Below are 14,586 nucleotides of genomic sequence, written 5' to 3'. Positions count from 1 at the left end.
TCACAACTGTGATTTCTTAACATATAAGCGTGTTTCTCGTTTAGGAAAGCGTTTCTACAAGCCAGAGAGATCCTGAACAGGTTTTGCCGCTCACTTGGACCGTACATATGCTGCTGCCTCAGATAATCCTCCACAATAGACCAACCCTTCCGATGCCTGTTATAACAAAAGAAAAAAATGCATGCGTTGAGGTGGAAACAGTAGGCTACAATAAATGTGGGCTACAGAAAAGCGATCAGATCCTGCCTGAACAGTCGAAACAATCAGAGAGCGGTGAATAAACCAAAAGGGGGGCAGGCATTTACTTAATCAGTCTTTTTTTTAAAGTGTGAGGTGCTCGTGCTGTCACTATATATGCTTAACCCAACATAACCCTGCACGACTAATATATGGAAATTTGATTATTTTTTTTAGAGAAACAAACATAGGCCTGTTCAACATTTCGTTTTTTAAATCATGTTTTTTAATCTGGGGTTATTTTATTTTTTAAGGGTCCACAACTTTAATGCTGCATCAATAAGGCTGTTTGCATAAGGGAAAATGTCTCAACAACTTGATCAGGTTTTGTCACCCAGTGTAGGCGTCTGTTATTGTCTTGTTCGTTATTTTTTCACTATTTACATCCTACAGTAAGCAGGGGATTACTGCGGGGGACAGAGGACGGAGACAGGTCATAAACCGTGCGCACTGCAGGAATGCCTGTCTCCTTGCCATTCATCCACACGCGGAGATGCAATTATATCACCTGACCGCTAGATGGCTGTAAAGCCCGACAGGTCTTTCTCCCATAGTGACAAAATCCCTGTGGTGATAGGACATGTTTTGATGCCCTTACAGAGGACTTCACATTTTCTGAGGTGAGGTACTGCAGAAGCTATGCTGGTGTCCAATACAGGTACTATAATTTATAAAGCAGTAAAAAAAAAAGGACACCCCACCATAGCAGGAGGAATGTAGTGATTAGAGCTGGATTTTCTATGGTATGCCAGATTTACAATAGGACTTTTGTCTCCAGGTCTCAAAGAAATTAATTAAAAATGGTATCAAGCAACTTACATGGATTTAAGAGTTAACAATGTATTTATTCATAATCAGATGTAAAAGACGAGGAGAGTAAAAAAGTACACCCATAAATCACAGGCAAGTCCATGTAATGTACATAATAATCTTCCATATATAGCACTATTGTTTTCATTTTAAAATTCCTACATTCAAGCAACACAACACATTTCAAAGACCCAATTCTTACAGTAAAATGCCTATCCCTCCCACATAAAATAACACATCCTTCAACACATATAGATGTACAGGTACAGTACCATACCATTGCTGCAACTCTTTTCAAAAGTTTGATGACAGCCCAGAAAATTAATAATATGTATGGAATGATTGTGCACACTGTGCCTCAGTTTGATTTACAGCGAGAAGTTTGACACCAATGGCACTGCCATGTAGAAATCCTGTGCTAAATTTAAGAAGAAAAAAAAAGATTAACAATTTTGAGGTTATGTGAGACTCTGGGATGTGCTGAGAGCACCTCCAATTTCTCAAGACAGTGCAGGAAACTATTCACTTCGGCAATAACATGACTTCAGTTTTAGAGGTATTTAAATCACCCCATCTTCATAGCACAGTTCTTTCTATGATGCCTGTCTGCCAGATATCAACTGAGGACTCATTCAACAACAGACGATGTTTCCGACTACAGTAGCACCATTTGCATCTAAACAATATCTGCATGCATGCACATACACATGCATGCACGCACACGCACACACACACACACACACACACACACAGGTGGGGTGTAATGGGAGGCATGCAGCAAGCAAAGCGCACTGAGTGAGAGTAAATATCTTATGTACCACTGAACTCTTTTGACTTGCATATGTAATGGTGGGTGTATAGATTTTTTTAACTGAATAATGGTGTCATGCTTGTTCTTGTAAATTCAAATTTTCGGATACAGTACATTAGATGATTCATAAAGAATAAAAATTATTATTATGAGTCATTATGAGAAAAATTGACAAAAGTAAGAAAAGACAATGCATTATTGAATACCCCCCAGCCTTGATTATGGAAACCACTGTTTCATAGGAATCTCCCTTAATTTCCTGGAGCTTTATATTAATTTATACACCTATACAGTTTACAACAAAGACAATATTATTGCTTTAGACACCAGCAAACATTCTGGTTTCATGTTATCTCTCGCTCTGAAAGAGCAACTAAAGCAGTCATCGTGAAGCCCAAATCTTTTTATGTACTTGTTATCCATCCAGTTGAACTTAGACCTTATTAAGATAAAGGGAATAGGATAAGAGCCTATTTCAAAGTGCTGGGCTGACACGGTGTTCCCAGAGGAGCCATTTAGTTGTCTTTCATTTGCTTATCATGTTCTCCAGTCTGGGGTTGACAAAAGAAAAGCCATCAAACGCTGCCTGGTCCATCGAATCGATGAGGTTCTTGTCCGCGTGGGAGAGCCGCGGCTTCTCACTCAGGAACTCTCGGTCAAAGTTGCTGCAGTCGCTGGGGGATTTCTGTGGGTGGCAGGTCAGGAATTTCAGTTAGGTTAATGTAACACAGCACACTGAAGTAATCTGCATCCTGGACTGATGCAATCATATTTACACAAATGCATTTCAGGTACCTACATAGTTTGTTCAGAAACGAAATGATAGGTTCATACCACTTTGGGCTTAAAAGGAGGATCCACCTCTCTCCTCTCCAGCGCTGGCCAGTTGATGGTTTTGAAGAACGGATGGGCACGGATGTCACCCACCACACCCAACCTGCGACTGGGATCTCGCTCAAACAACTGGAATAATGATGGATAGAAAGGAGACGACCATTTTGATTACAGGAAAAAACGAAAACAAACTCCCTATAATTTTGTGTTGTGACAAAGAGGAATATATATGCATTATTCATGTGTATCATGTAAAAACCAAGTTTGTTTACATGCACAATATGATCCGGTTATGGCCCTAATTCTGAAAAAGACTCCTATTAACACACCCTAACTTGTAGTTTATAACATTAATATACAGAAAAGTGGAACAGCTGAGCTGCTTGTCATTTTGCTTCTTTGCATCAAAATAGTCGTTGATGGCGGACTGGATGGACCGTGCGGACACAGCTTCCTTTTTTCATTCCTTCAGCCACCTTCTTGAAAAGGTCGGCATTTTGATATTTGTGCATACCCAAAAACCTGTTGAGTGACTCTAAATTGCCCTTAGGTGTGACTGTGAGTGTGTATGGTTGTTGTCTGTCTATATGTGTCGGCCCTGCGATAGTCTGGCGACCTGTCCAGCATGTACCCCGCCTTCCACCCGATGACAGCTGGGATTGGCTCCAGCCCCCCCACGACCCTTACGAGGACGAGTGGTTACAGAAAATGACTGACTGACTGACTGACAAAAACCTGTTGATATCCAAGTCTTCCATGTTTAAAAGTAGATGTGTTTCTCCTTCCAACCAGAAATGTTTGCTTTTTTTTTGAGCATACATCTTTTCTCCACAGCCTTGCAAACTGTTGGCGAGTTGGTTTGAGTGCAGCGCATCTATCCAGAATCGACCGTAAACAGACAAGAGGCAGAGTGTCTCAACTGCAGTAAAAACCCCATTTCAGACGCATCCTCTGAATGCGCTGTATTTATGTCCAAACAACGTCAATAAAACCCAAATAATACCTGCATCTACTTCCTATCTTAGTCAGAAAATGTAATATTGGGGAAAAGGCTCAATTGGGAATATTTAAATGGAATATGCTGTTTACATGACCAGCATCAAATTCAAAATATTGTCATATTCATTAATAAGGGAATATAAGTGTGCATGTAAACATAACCACTGTGTCTGCCTATGTAAAACAAAGAGTGCCTAATAACATGTGGATCCTGTCAGGTACCAGTTCAATCAGGTTCTTGGCCTCCTTTGTGATCCAGCGAGGGTAGTGAGGTGTGTCCGACCTGATGGACTCAAACAGCTCATCCTCATCATCGCCTTGGAAAGGTGACTGACCGATCAGCATCTCGTACACCAGCACACCAAAAGACCACCAGTCGACAGAGAAGGTGTACTTCTGTCCCAGCAAGATCTGAGATGAGAGTTTCACAAAATATATATATAACAGACGTTAGTAAGAACAAGGACACACACTGTGAAAACAGAAGCACGCTGCTGTTGTTCACCAGTACTGCAGAGGCAAAGTGATTAACAATAGTGTCGTGTGTAGCCGCTCGTGCCTCCTAATGACCATTAGGGGAGCTATAGACTGAAGGTGCATGAGGTAGTGAGAAAAGGGCTTCCCATTAAAAATGTTCTAAAGGAAAAAAAAACAGAATAAAAATGTTTGAAGGATTTAAAAGTAAGTTCTTGAAGAATGGAAAAGTAGTGGTATGAATTGTGATATCAGCCAGGCCCTGATGCTAACCTCTGGTGCGATATAGTCTGGTGTCCCGCAAAATGTGGTGGCTCTGACGTCTCCAAGCACATTCTCTTTGCACATGCCAAAGTCCGCTATCTTTATGTGTCCGTCCTTGTCCAGCATCACATTGTCCAGCTTCAGATCTCTGAGGAAAGACACATGAAGAGATGTTGACGATGGAGAACCAATTATGCTACAGAATATTCTCTTTGAAGCACTGCAGTCTAAAATACAAAAATAGATTCAGTTCTGCTTTTTGTTGAAGTCGTGGGTTGAGACTGCAAACATCAGTATAGAGTGGCAGTAGGATCTTACCTGTAGATGATTCCTTGTGAGTGGAGGAACTGCAGTCCTACTATTATCTCGGCAGCATAGAATCTGAAGGTTGAAATGTGCAAAACAACCATTAAACACTTTACTGTGTAAAATGACAGTTGCTGTATTGCTCATAGTTCTTAAGGCGGTATCCCAGTGTACTTACTGGGCTCTGATGAGATCGAAGCGGCCATTGACTTGGATGTGGAACATCAAGTCGCCCCCATTCAGGTACTCCATTACAAAGAAGAGGTGCTCCTGTGAAAGCAACACTATATTGTCAGCTCACTGCTGCAGACAAATGAGATATGAAGAGAGAGAGTGTGTGTGTGTGTGTGTGTGTGTGTGTGTGTGTGTGTGTGTGTGTGTGTGTGTGTGTGTTTGAGTGAGAATAGATTCAGATAAGGGGGGCTGGGAGTGTGGGTCTTTATCAACAACTGGGAATTGTCACTTTTGTTGCTGCTGCCTGGGCTGATTCACAGAACACGCTTTCATTCATGCTCATAGAGTCTTTCAGCAGCGTTTCCCCTTGGTTGAGTGCTTTGGGGTGTCAGTGGTTGGGCCGTGTTGGGGGTGGGTAAAGATGGGAAGGTCCTGTTAGCAATCTGATTAATTAGTATGGAGTGAATCACAAGTTTCTTTGTGAGATTATTATCAGTTTTATTAATATTATAATTCAAGTGACTTCACTAACATGAAACACGGCAGCATGAACATTTAACAGAATTATAGAATTTGCCGTAATAATAACTGCCAAGGTGCATGGATTTAACAACTTTTTTTTTTTGCTAGTCACCAGAATTATCATAAGCCTATAGTAATGGCGTTTATTGTGTGAAACATTACAAATTGTTGTCATCTTGAGTAATGTTCATTTCACCTGTCTCTCCTCTCCTCTGCCCCTCTCTCACAGAGGCGAAGCCCGCCTTTGGTGAATAAGAGGAGAGAAACTAGCATGACTGTAAATTACAGCAAAGCTTGGTAAAAACACACCCCATCATTGATTTCTGAATGAACTGATATTAGGTTTTATTTCTGGCAAATACAAATAAGATTTTTTTTGCCTGCCAAGGGTTCTTGTACAATTATAGGGGAAACACAGTGATCAATGTGTGTGTGCTTACTTTAGACTGGAATGTGGAGTAGAGGTGTGTGAGGAATGGGTTCTCCCAGGCGAGGGCCAGCACTCTCTTCTCCACCATGGTGCACTCCACATCATCATCCATGAGAACGACGTCCTTTTTCAGAACCTTCACTGCAAAGTACTGGCCCCGCCCCTTCAGCTCCGCCAGCAGCACCTGAGGTCAAAAACACTTACGGTGAGGACTTGATCAGTGTGACCACACCAGTTTCGTGAAAACAATCGAGCAACATTAAATTGTAATGAAGAAGCTTTTCATATCTTTCCCTATTCTTGGTGTTCTTACATACTTAATCTCAATGTAGCTCAGTGAGGACAAAGGAGGTTTGATCTTACTGAAATGCACTGCTATCAGGCCTCATTGGGCCTGGACATACGTAGATGAACCTTCCATCATCTGCTTCTCTCTTTTCCCCATATAGGTCAACCTTCACAAATGTCAAATGATGCCTGGCATGAATAACTGAGCTCTTTCTCATCTGTAAACCACTCCAACATCGATGCAATAACGTCATTTAACAAGCTGTGAGTAGATGTATTGAACTAGTAGGCTGCATTTATCAGAAAGAGGTAAACTGCAGATGAGATGATAACTATTAATCGTCAAAAATGAAGAAAACGAAAGAAAACAAATCATAAATTATATATGGATGAAGAAAGGACAGTGACAGACTTCAACTAAGAGAAGAGATGAAAACATGATAAGATTCTGCCTTCAGTGTTCGCTTGTGTTAGAATTCAGCTTTCATCATTTCAAACGTTTTCACATATTTCTTTGTAATAGCACTTCTAACGGTTCCAAACTATCTAAAACATGAAGATGTGGACTGTTTCTGCTTATTTCATTGCTGTTTTCAAGGTTATATTTGGTGGATAATGTTCATTTACAAAACTGACATTCACATGGGAACAATTTTTTTACCATATGTGTAACATCATTGGCATAGCAAGTTTGTGCAATGTTTCAAGTTTGCAGTGTCTTGCATTTTTTGTGTCTACACATAATTTTATCTTAAATAAAGGAAAGGATTTAAAGATTGGGAGAGAAGTGAGACGTTTGAGGTAGAGCTGCTGGCTCCAAACATTACACAGCATCAAAACCTTTCTAATGGGAGCTACTTGGTGTGTGGATCTATTTATTTCTACTTTGCCAGCTGTTTCTTTGGTCCAGCACCCGCTCAGTTGGACACTGGAGTGTGCTTTTCTTTTTTAATATATTTTTTTTAAGGATGGGGACAATGGGGCCTACCTTGCCAAAGCTGCCTTTTCCCAGCACCTTGTGGAATACCAGGTGGTTCATGTTGAGGCGTACCCGGGGGACTGTAGATGCAGTTTGGGCTGGGCTCAAGCCCCCTTCCTTGTCTTTGCCATCTGCTGTGAATACACATTTGCACACAAATAGTAAATACATGCAAATCTGAATGCAATGATGCATGGAAACTTATACAAAAGTTAAAGATTTGAAAATGTAAATACATTTAAACAGACTATCAGTCACATTTAGTATTCTTACTTGACCATTAAAGATAAAACATAATTGAAATCAAACAACTTTGTATGACAATGTGCTCTACAATGAACACATCTTACCACTAGGATCTGGTTTTGCACTAGGGATGGCTTGATAGATCCCGATATCTGATGCATTGGAGTCATCACCCTTCTTTGAGGGTTTCTGGAGATGAAAAAATAAAAAAATATTGTTGACACAGTACAGTGACAATTGATATTATTTTTTTAACACTGACTGGCATAAAATGTACACATAGTCCACACAAGGTAAAAAAAAGTAAAGTTTGTTGCAGTACAAACCTGGCTGATTTGAGATAGAGCCTCTGCCAGAAGTTTCTGGTTGATTCCACACAGATTGGCCACTTTCTTCTGACAGTAACTATGTACGTTCATGGCACAGTCTGGTCAGAGGTTTGAAAGATGATTTAAAACAAGTCAAGTGGAGAAAAGGAATACAACTACACAGAAAACTGTCAAAAGCAATGGAGGCAGGAGGAAGGACAGATAATAACATTAAAAGTAAAAAACAATGAACACATTAGACCCACCTTCACATTTAAGGCCCTGTCTGTAGAGACCCCATAGCAGACTGCCACAGTGGTCACAGAAAGTGGGGCTCTTATAGTTGTAGTGTTTGAAGCGATGCGGCATATCAATCTTGAAGCGCTCTTTCTGGAACTGCAAATACATCAAGACAAATTAAGGTAACACAAAGCTGCTATCTGATGACTAAAGAAGACACATTTGGGACTATGTTTGTCAGTTTAAGTAGCTTTTAAGTGGCAAGGAAAAAATGAAATGACACGTACATATTGAATCCAGTGCTGCTGTTGTTTTTAAACTTAGGTTGAACCTGTGTTAAGCGATACTGAAGAACTGACTCATGATAAACAGTCTGCAGTGTTTTGTGTAAGACAGAAAAAAACATATTGACTAAATCAATAAATAATGGAGTACTTTATAGCAGTGCCTAAGTCATATGCCAGAAAATAGAGCAGGAGAAAATATCAAAGTCATTGCTGAACCATAGCTGGGGGAAGTAATAACAGATAATGCTGTAAAGCAGAATGCAGTTTGTCAGTGTCAGATCTGAGGTTTTGCATTGATTTTAGAGAACGTTAACTTTGCTAACCTTAGTGTCACGACTGTTTGTCGCTGTCCCAGTGCACCTGCCGATGATTTTGTCGATGCACTTCTTGTGGATTGCTGCATTACATTCTGGGTGAAGTAAATAAATATTGTATTAACTGTGAAGAATACAAAATGATAAAATGTGATAAAAATGCAGTGAATAAAACACTCACGTCTGCACTTGTAACCTTGCTTGTTGAGCCCCCTGTGTGGGAGAAAAGCAATGTGATTAAATCCTTGTAGTGGGTGAAACAGAAAAAGGAATTTTCTCAGCCATGACTAAGAAAAATATGGCTGCCAATATCAGAGCAATATATCCAGGGTGGTTTTCAATACTAGGATTGTGGTGATGACAGTGATGTACTCTAACTAGCATGCAGATAACTAGCAGGAGTAAAACACAAGTTTACTGTCTACTTTATGCGACAGTTACCAAACTACATCTATACTGCCTGCAAACTTATTTTTTTAATAAGTATTATGCAAGAAGAGATGAAACTGTGTGTTTCAATAAAAGTGTAAGCCGAAATAGCTCAGTTGGGAGAGCGTTAGACTGAAGATCTAAAGGTCCCTGGTTCGATCCCGGGTTTCGGCAGTGGGTGGCAGCTTTTAATTACTTGTGTGTATAATTGTATTTGACGCCAATCGCGGCCCTCTACCCATGACCTGCTGTTCATACGTACATGTAAACCCCTACATTATTGGTCAACAGAGCCAGACCACTTTCACAGTTTGTAGAAATGCGCCAAGTAGGAATTACATAGGTGTACCTAATGTTTTAAAGTCTAAATTCTTGCTTGTGTTGTACGTCGCTTTGGATAAAAGCGTCTGCTAAATGAAATTGTAGAATTGTAGAATTGTAGAAAAACATGAATAAAATAAGAGGCACTCTGATTATTTTTTGTTCTGATGATTTCATATGATTATGCAATCATATGAAAAGGCACATATCAAACATGCATTAAAGTCAAAGATAGCCTGTCTGTGAAAGTGCGCCTGTCACTAGACGAGGACAAGGGACCAGTGGAATCACAAAATATGCCTGATATATATCCAATCTGTAAACAAGGGAACAACAAAACAAACCCTGCACCGGAGTCTGGACGACAGTTTGGTTGATACTGGCTCATATTTATCATGAGTTTTTTAAAGTGCTGCAATCAAACATTGTTTTAACGATAATTAAAATTGAAAACATTAATTCCGACTGTCGAGAATTTGAATGTGGTTTATAATGAAACCTTTAATCATTTCAAACCTGCAGATACAAAAACAGGCATGAGAAAAGGTATGAGGGACCTGTTGTTCGAGGTTGGCACACCCATGACTCATGTTTTATTATTTGTTTGTTATTAGCATAACTGAAAGATATTTTTCACATTAGACTGAAACTTAGAGATAGAGATCAGATAGTCACACACATATGCAAAGACATAAAAAAACATCAGATCTGCTCCTGCCTGTCTCTAAAGGGGAAAGATGATACTGTAGTTTGGGAGATACTGTAGGAGGAGCTTGGCTCACGGGTTAGAGCTGCTGACATAGTTGGAACACAACATGACAGCTCTTTGTGGGATTTCCCAAGACAGTGACTCATTCTCACAACAGCAGTCCTGCTGTTGATTCTACCATTACAACACTCCCACCCCCGAACTGCTCCATTTAGGAAACTAGAACCACAACTAATTGGTCTTTTGAGAAGCATCCATAGGGGCAGGACTCTTCTTGTTGGCATCCGGAGAACATACAGTGGGTAACAGCATAAATGGTCTGGAATTATCAAAGTATACTGGTGACAAATGATGTGCTGATTGTAATAATAATGCAGAAAAACAAGCAGACAGGCAAACTGGCTGCTTCTGGGTAAGTCATGCTCAAACAGAGCAGCATTTGGACATTATGACCATAGTCTCTCACTGGAATGTAGCAGATACTCAAAACATACTGAAGGTCAAAGTAAATGAAGTATTTTAAGTGCTAACCAGTTAAAGTACACAAACATAACACAATGACATAATTGTGATGGCTGTAAAATAACCAAGTGTGGCAGCTCACCAGACAAACTCTCTACAGACAGAGCAGAAAGTGGGCTGGCCGAAGAAGGTGGCGGTGAACTCGTGGTTCTTGATGACGTGAATCTTGGGCTGCTTGAACGCTCCTCTCCTCCTGTTGAGGGTCGTGAGTCCATCCTCAGGAGAAACCTTCACTGATGCCTGTGCCGACACTGAGAAGAGAGATCAATTTACAGATTCATCTATTGTATTTATAGTCTATACAGATTGTGTTTGTCAAACAGCTTTAAAGTACATTGGTATCCAAATAAGCATTTTTATTGATTGTCAAAGACAAATAAAAATCACATCAGGGATGCATTAAGGTAGGAGTCATTCTGGGTTTTTTTTACAGTCCAGCAGATGAGCTTTTTTTAATGTTCCTTAAATGATGCAACTGTGTTCATTATCATAAATTAGTCATCAGTTTTAATAGCAGAGAGGTATTTAAATAGAAGGCTCTCTTTGCTACAGAAGGAGGGTACTGTTGTTGCTTCTAAATGGAGGGTAAACATAGAAAAATGCCATCTTGGATAAGTGGCTTCGACTGACGCAAGTCAGCGGGAGGGGTCAAAAGCCACCAAGACAAGACAGCAAAAGAGGCATGAAAGAGGTAAACAAAAGAAGGCAGAAACTCTGGAACAGATAGGGAGGGTAAGCGGGTGGATGGGGGAAGAGGGAGTGGAGAGATAGAGGGACAATTCAAAAAAGGAGTAGCCTTAGAGAGACACTTGATAGACAGGGAAAAGTGGGAAGAGTGATGAGGTGAGCGAGATAAACTAATTTCCTCTCTGCCATTCTACTGACAGATGTTTATGTTTGGACAGCGCTTCAGTGAGCTGAGCCAAGACAGTGGGAGTGAGAGAGAGGGCAAGAGAAAGAAGACAGACAGGGGGAGGCAGACATTTGAGGGCTGTTCACACATGCCTAAAAATACTCCGGGCTGCTTTTCAGGAAACCTGCGGAGTGTGTAGGAGGGAGCTTTTCGTAACAGCAGACACACCTCCCTCTCATGATCTGCCCCTGCCCTGAACAGTGAACCCCCACTGTTCTTCTCCCATGCAGAAATCCCCCCTGAACACAGCCCGTTTATAAATTTCACCCGATCACATGAATGTCGGCAGACAGCAGTGACATTCACAGACTGGTTTCCCCATAAGGGATGAAGAGCTAGCAGCTAATTACAGCACTTCTCTGCTTAACTTCTGTGTAAAGCAGACATGAAACTAAAACAGGTTTTTGACAGCAGATAATAATAGTTATATGATTTCGATCTCAAGCTGCCAATGGTGAATCATTTTTTCTGCTATCCAATGTCTTTAAAATGCCGTTCTACACCAAAACAAGCCAATAATTTAACATCTTCCACTAATTCCTGACAGAATAAACCATAATGATCTTAAACTTATTGAAACACATCATAAAAAAAGGCTAACATAAGAAGAATATCTCATATTTGAAACAGTTGCAAGACTAATTTTCCACAGTGTCGATACACCTGTTCTAGTTTCACTTTCTCGGTCTTGCTTTTTGTTAATGTTTATTACAGTTATTCTGATGTTCTCTGTTGCTCATGAAGAAAAGATCAGAACTCACTGTCATGTTATATTCTTATTATATTTTCTTAAAAAATGTTAACATTGTATGCCCTAATTATCAGATTTTCCCTGTGGTATGGAAAATTGTATCTAATATCAATATTTTTCAAGATACAGCATCGAAGTTAAAAATTCCAGTACCAGAAAACACTATATTGTATGCAATTTTTGTAATCCTAGTCCTAGTGGACATGTGCACACTGTATCAAGAGAAATAGGTATTAACATTTCTTGTTACATAGGCTGAGCCATATATTCAAAGTTCAATCCTGAGGCTAAATGCCTTTACGACCTTGAGGGATTGTTACACTGCATTAGCAACATGGCCACACCTGTAGTCAGCTGACAAGTTTAGCTTAAGATATGCTACCAGCATGCACATTAACCCTCGGCAGTTTGAGATAGACTGTTCATTGCAAGTTAGTTGGCCCTGAGCGTGACGACTCCACGCTCCGTGGAGAGGTCCACCGTAGCTAACATGTTAAAGTGTGGTTGTGTGTAGAAAGTTTAAGCAAATGAATACATGGTGAGGAATCCTTTCCACCAGTAGAGGGCATTACATATCAACACTGAAAGAGTGATTTTCTGTGGGTGTAAATGAAAATAGTTGGAGATGGGGTAGGGCAGCTTTGCTGGCAGCCATGGGAAACAGACTATCACCTTTCACACAGCTTATCCATCCCTGGTGGTCTAGTGGTTAGGATTCGGCGCTCTCACCGCCGCGGCCCGGGTTCGATTCCCGGTCAGGGAACACTATTTTCAAGGTAGTGTACACATATTGTATATTCTGACAAACTACTTAAACTTAATTGACTGATGAAGTCATAAAGGAACACACAGTTATATAATGCAGGAGATTTATGTCTGTGTCATTCACACTAGTTTGAATTAGTTGACAGTTCAACGTGAGGTGATGGAGATAGTGATGTGATTTCACATATTTCCAATCAGGATTTAGCAATATTTGAATCTAAATGTGATGAAAGTTATGGGGCTGTTTGCTGAGTTTCTGGGCCACTGTTGATTTAATCACACCCACACTGTTATAGAGAAGATAGATATTATTTCTGGGTGACTCTTAATAAATAATATCTAAGATTTTTTTTTCTTAACTTTAACTTGCTTATTTAGGTCATGCATATCTAATGTGATAAATATATATAGATTAATATATATATAGATAGATGTGACAGATTAGCGCATGTAAACAGGTTTTTTAAACATGAGTAAACCTGCTAAAAATAGACTCCTCTCCAATAGACTCAATTCCCATTGCTCATCGACTTGAGCTGTGTACACTGAGGAGTATGCCTTTCTGTGTGTATTGATGTTATCTTTTTTGTGTGTGTGTGTGTGTGTGTGTGTGTGTGTGTGTCAAGTTTGACATCACGGACAGGCCAGACCACAGGTTAGCATACAGCAGAAAGGTGGTGACTACTTCGGTTTATATATCTCTTGCTTATTCTCTTGCTTATTTCCTGTCTTGCTGGTAAAGGGGCTAAAATGAACACGTTTCCATCAATGCCGATCAGAGCTGGAGCCCATAAATACCCGTGACTACTGCTAAGTCAGACTCTACTGTGTCAGATGCAACTGGAACCTTTCCTATAAAAAAGCCAGAAGAAGTGAAAAAGGAGCTTTAGAAAAGGTTTAAAACCAGGTGTGGCGGTTTTACCTGCATCAGTATCCTCTAGGAAGAACTGTACAGCCATCTGGACCCTTCCTGAAGGATGTAGGTCCACCCAGAACTCAGCATGGCCGCTGGTCTTTGACTTCTTACAGCGTTCTGCCAGAACAGACACGCCAACCGTGGCCTTGGCTAATGGCTCCTCAGCACTCTGCATGAGGACCACTTCTAAGACACGCCCCTCATAGATGTGAGCATCAAAAGTGGACTTCCAGGCTGGATACATGGTTGGCTTTCTCTGGACCAAGGTCTTTCCTCGCTCTGTGAAAGAAGACTGAAGTCATCACTGAGAACAAAATGTTTGTCTTTTTCTTTCTCACAAAGGTCATAGCAAATGAGTGAGTGCAGCACAATGTGCCTGGAGTGAGTAGAGAGTTTGCTTGTGGACTTTTGAGCTCAGCAGATAGTGGCTGTTAAAGCAATTAAACTCAGGACATCTTGTCTCCATAGCCCCATCCTGTATCTACATAAAATTATGCCTGCATGCATGTGTGCATCAGTACATACCTGTGTTGACAGACTCCTTCATCTTGATGGCACAGATGGGAGGGTCAGACAGAGGAGGCAGAGTGCCCACATCATAAGCATTAAAGGCGATACGCAGGAAGGGTGCCATGGTGACCACTCACCTAAGCCTCCTAGAAAAAAGACAAACGCATGGTTAGAACATCTCACACATGCAGGAATGCATGCGCGCGCGCGCTCTCTCTCTCTCTCTC

At 40.6% G+C, this 14,586-nt stretch overlaps 1 protein-coding gene and 2 non-coding genes across 3 annotated transcripts in view; 2 read left to right on the top strand and 1 right to left on the bottom strand.

Moving 5' to 3' along the window:
- Positions 1-1,061: 1,061 nt before the first annotated feature.
- LOC121954947 (protein kinase C delta type-like) overlaps positions 1,062-14,586 on the bottom strand; it is a 28,265-nt gene continuing 14,740 nt past the window's right edge. The window contains exons 2-17 of the mRNA XM_042502706.2: positions 14,375-14,505; positions 13,856-14,128; positions 10,587-10,755; positions 8,705-8,736; positions 8,533-8,618; positions 7,949-8,078; positions 7,701-7,801; positions 7,479-7,563; positions 7,138-7,262; positions 5,872-6,045; positions 4,914-5,005; positions 4,748-4,810; positions 4,439-4,577; positions 3,914-4,102; positions 2,693-2,821; positions 1,062-2,543 (exon numbers count right to left, since the gene is read on the bottom strand). Coding sequence (XP_042358640.1) covers positions 2,385-2,543; positions 2,693-2,821; positions 3,914-4,102; positions 4,439-4,577; positions 4,748-4,810; positions 4,914-5,005; positions 5,872-6,045; positions 7,138-7,262; positions 7,479-7,563; positions 7,701-7,801; positions 7,949-8,078; positions 8,533-8,618; positions 8,705-8,736; positions 10,587-10,755; positions 13,856-14,128; positions 14,375-14,483 — 2,055 coding nt within the window. The 5' untranslated portion in view covers positions 14,484-14,505 and the 3' untranslated portion in view covers positions 1,062-2,384. The remainder of the gene's footprint in view (positions 2,544-2,692; positions 2,822-3,913; positions 4,103-4,438; positions 4,578-4,747; positions 4,811-4,913; positions 5,006-5,871; positions 6,046-7,137; positions 7,263-7,478; positions 7,564-7,700; positions 7,802-7,948; positions 8,079-8,532; positions 8,619-8,704; positions 8,737-10,586; positions 10,756-13,855; positions 14,129-14,374; positions 14,506-14,586) is intronic.
- trnaf-gaa (transfer RNA phenylalanine (anticodon GAA)) lies at positions 9,054-9,126 on the top strand. Its single transcript has one exon. It is a non-coding gene; the product is annotated as a tRNA-Phe (tRNA).
- Positions 12,860-12,931, top strand: trnae-cuc (transfer RNA glutamic acid (anticodon CUC)). The gene has a single exon. It is a non-coding gene; the product is annotated as a tRNA-Glu (tRNA).

Source organism: Plectropomus leopardus, chromosome 2 (assembly GCF_026936395.1).
Source record: "Plectropomus leopardus strain MGB_pleo_1.0 chromosome 2, ASM2693639v1, whole genome shotgun sequence".
In the NCBI taxonomy this organism is placed as follows: domain Eukaryota; kingdom Metazoa; phylum Chordata; class Actinopteri; order Perciformes; family Serranidae; genus Plectropomus; species Plectropomus leopardus.
This window is presented reverse-complemented; position numbering and strand designations above follow the sequence as displayed.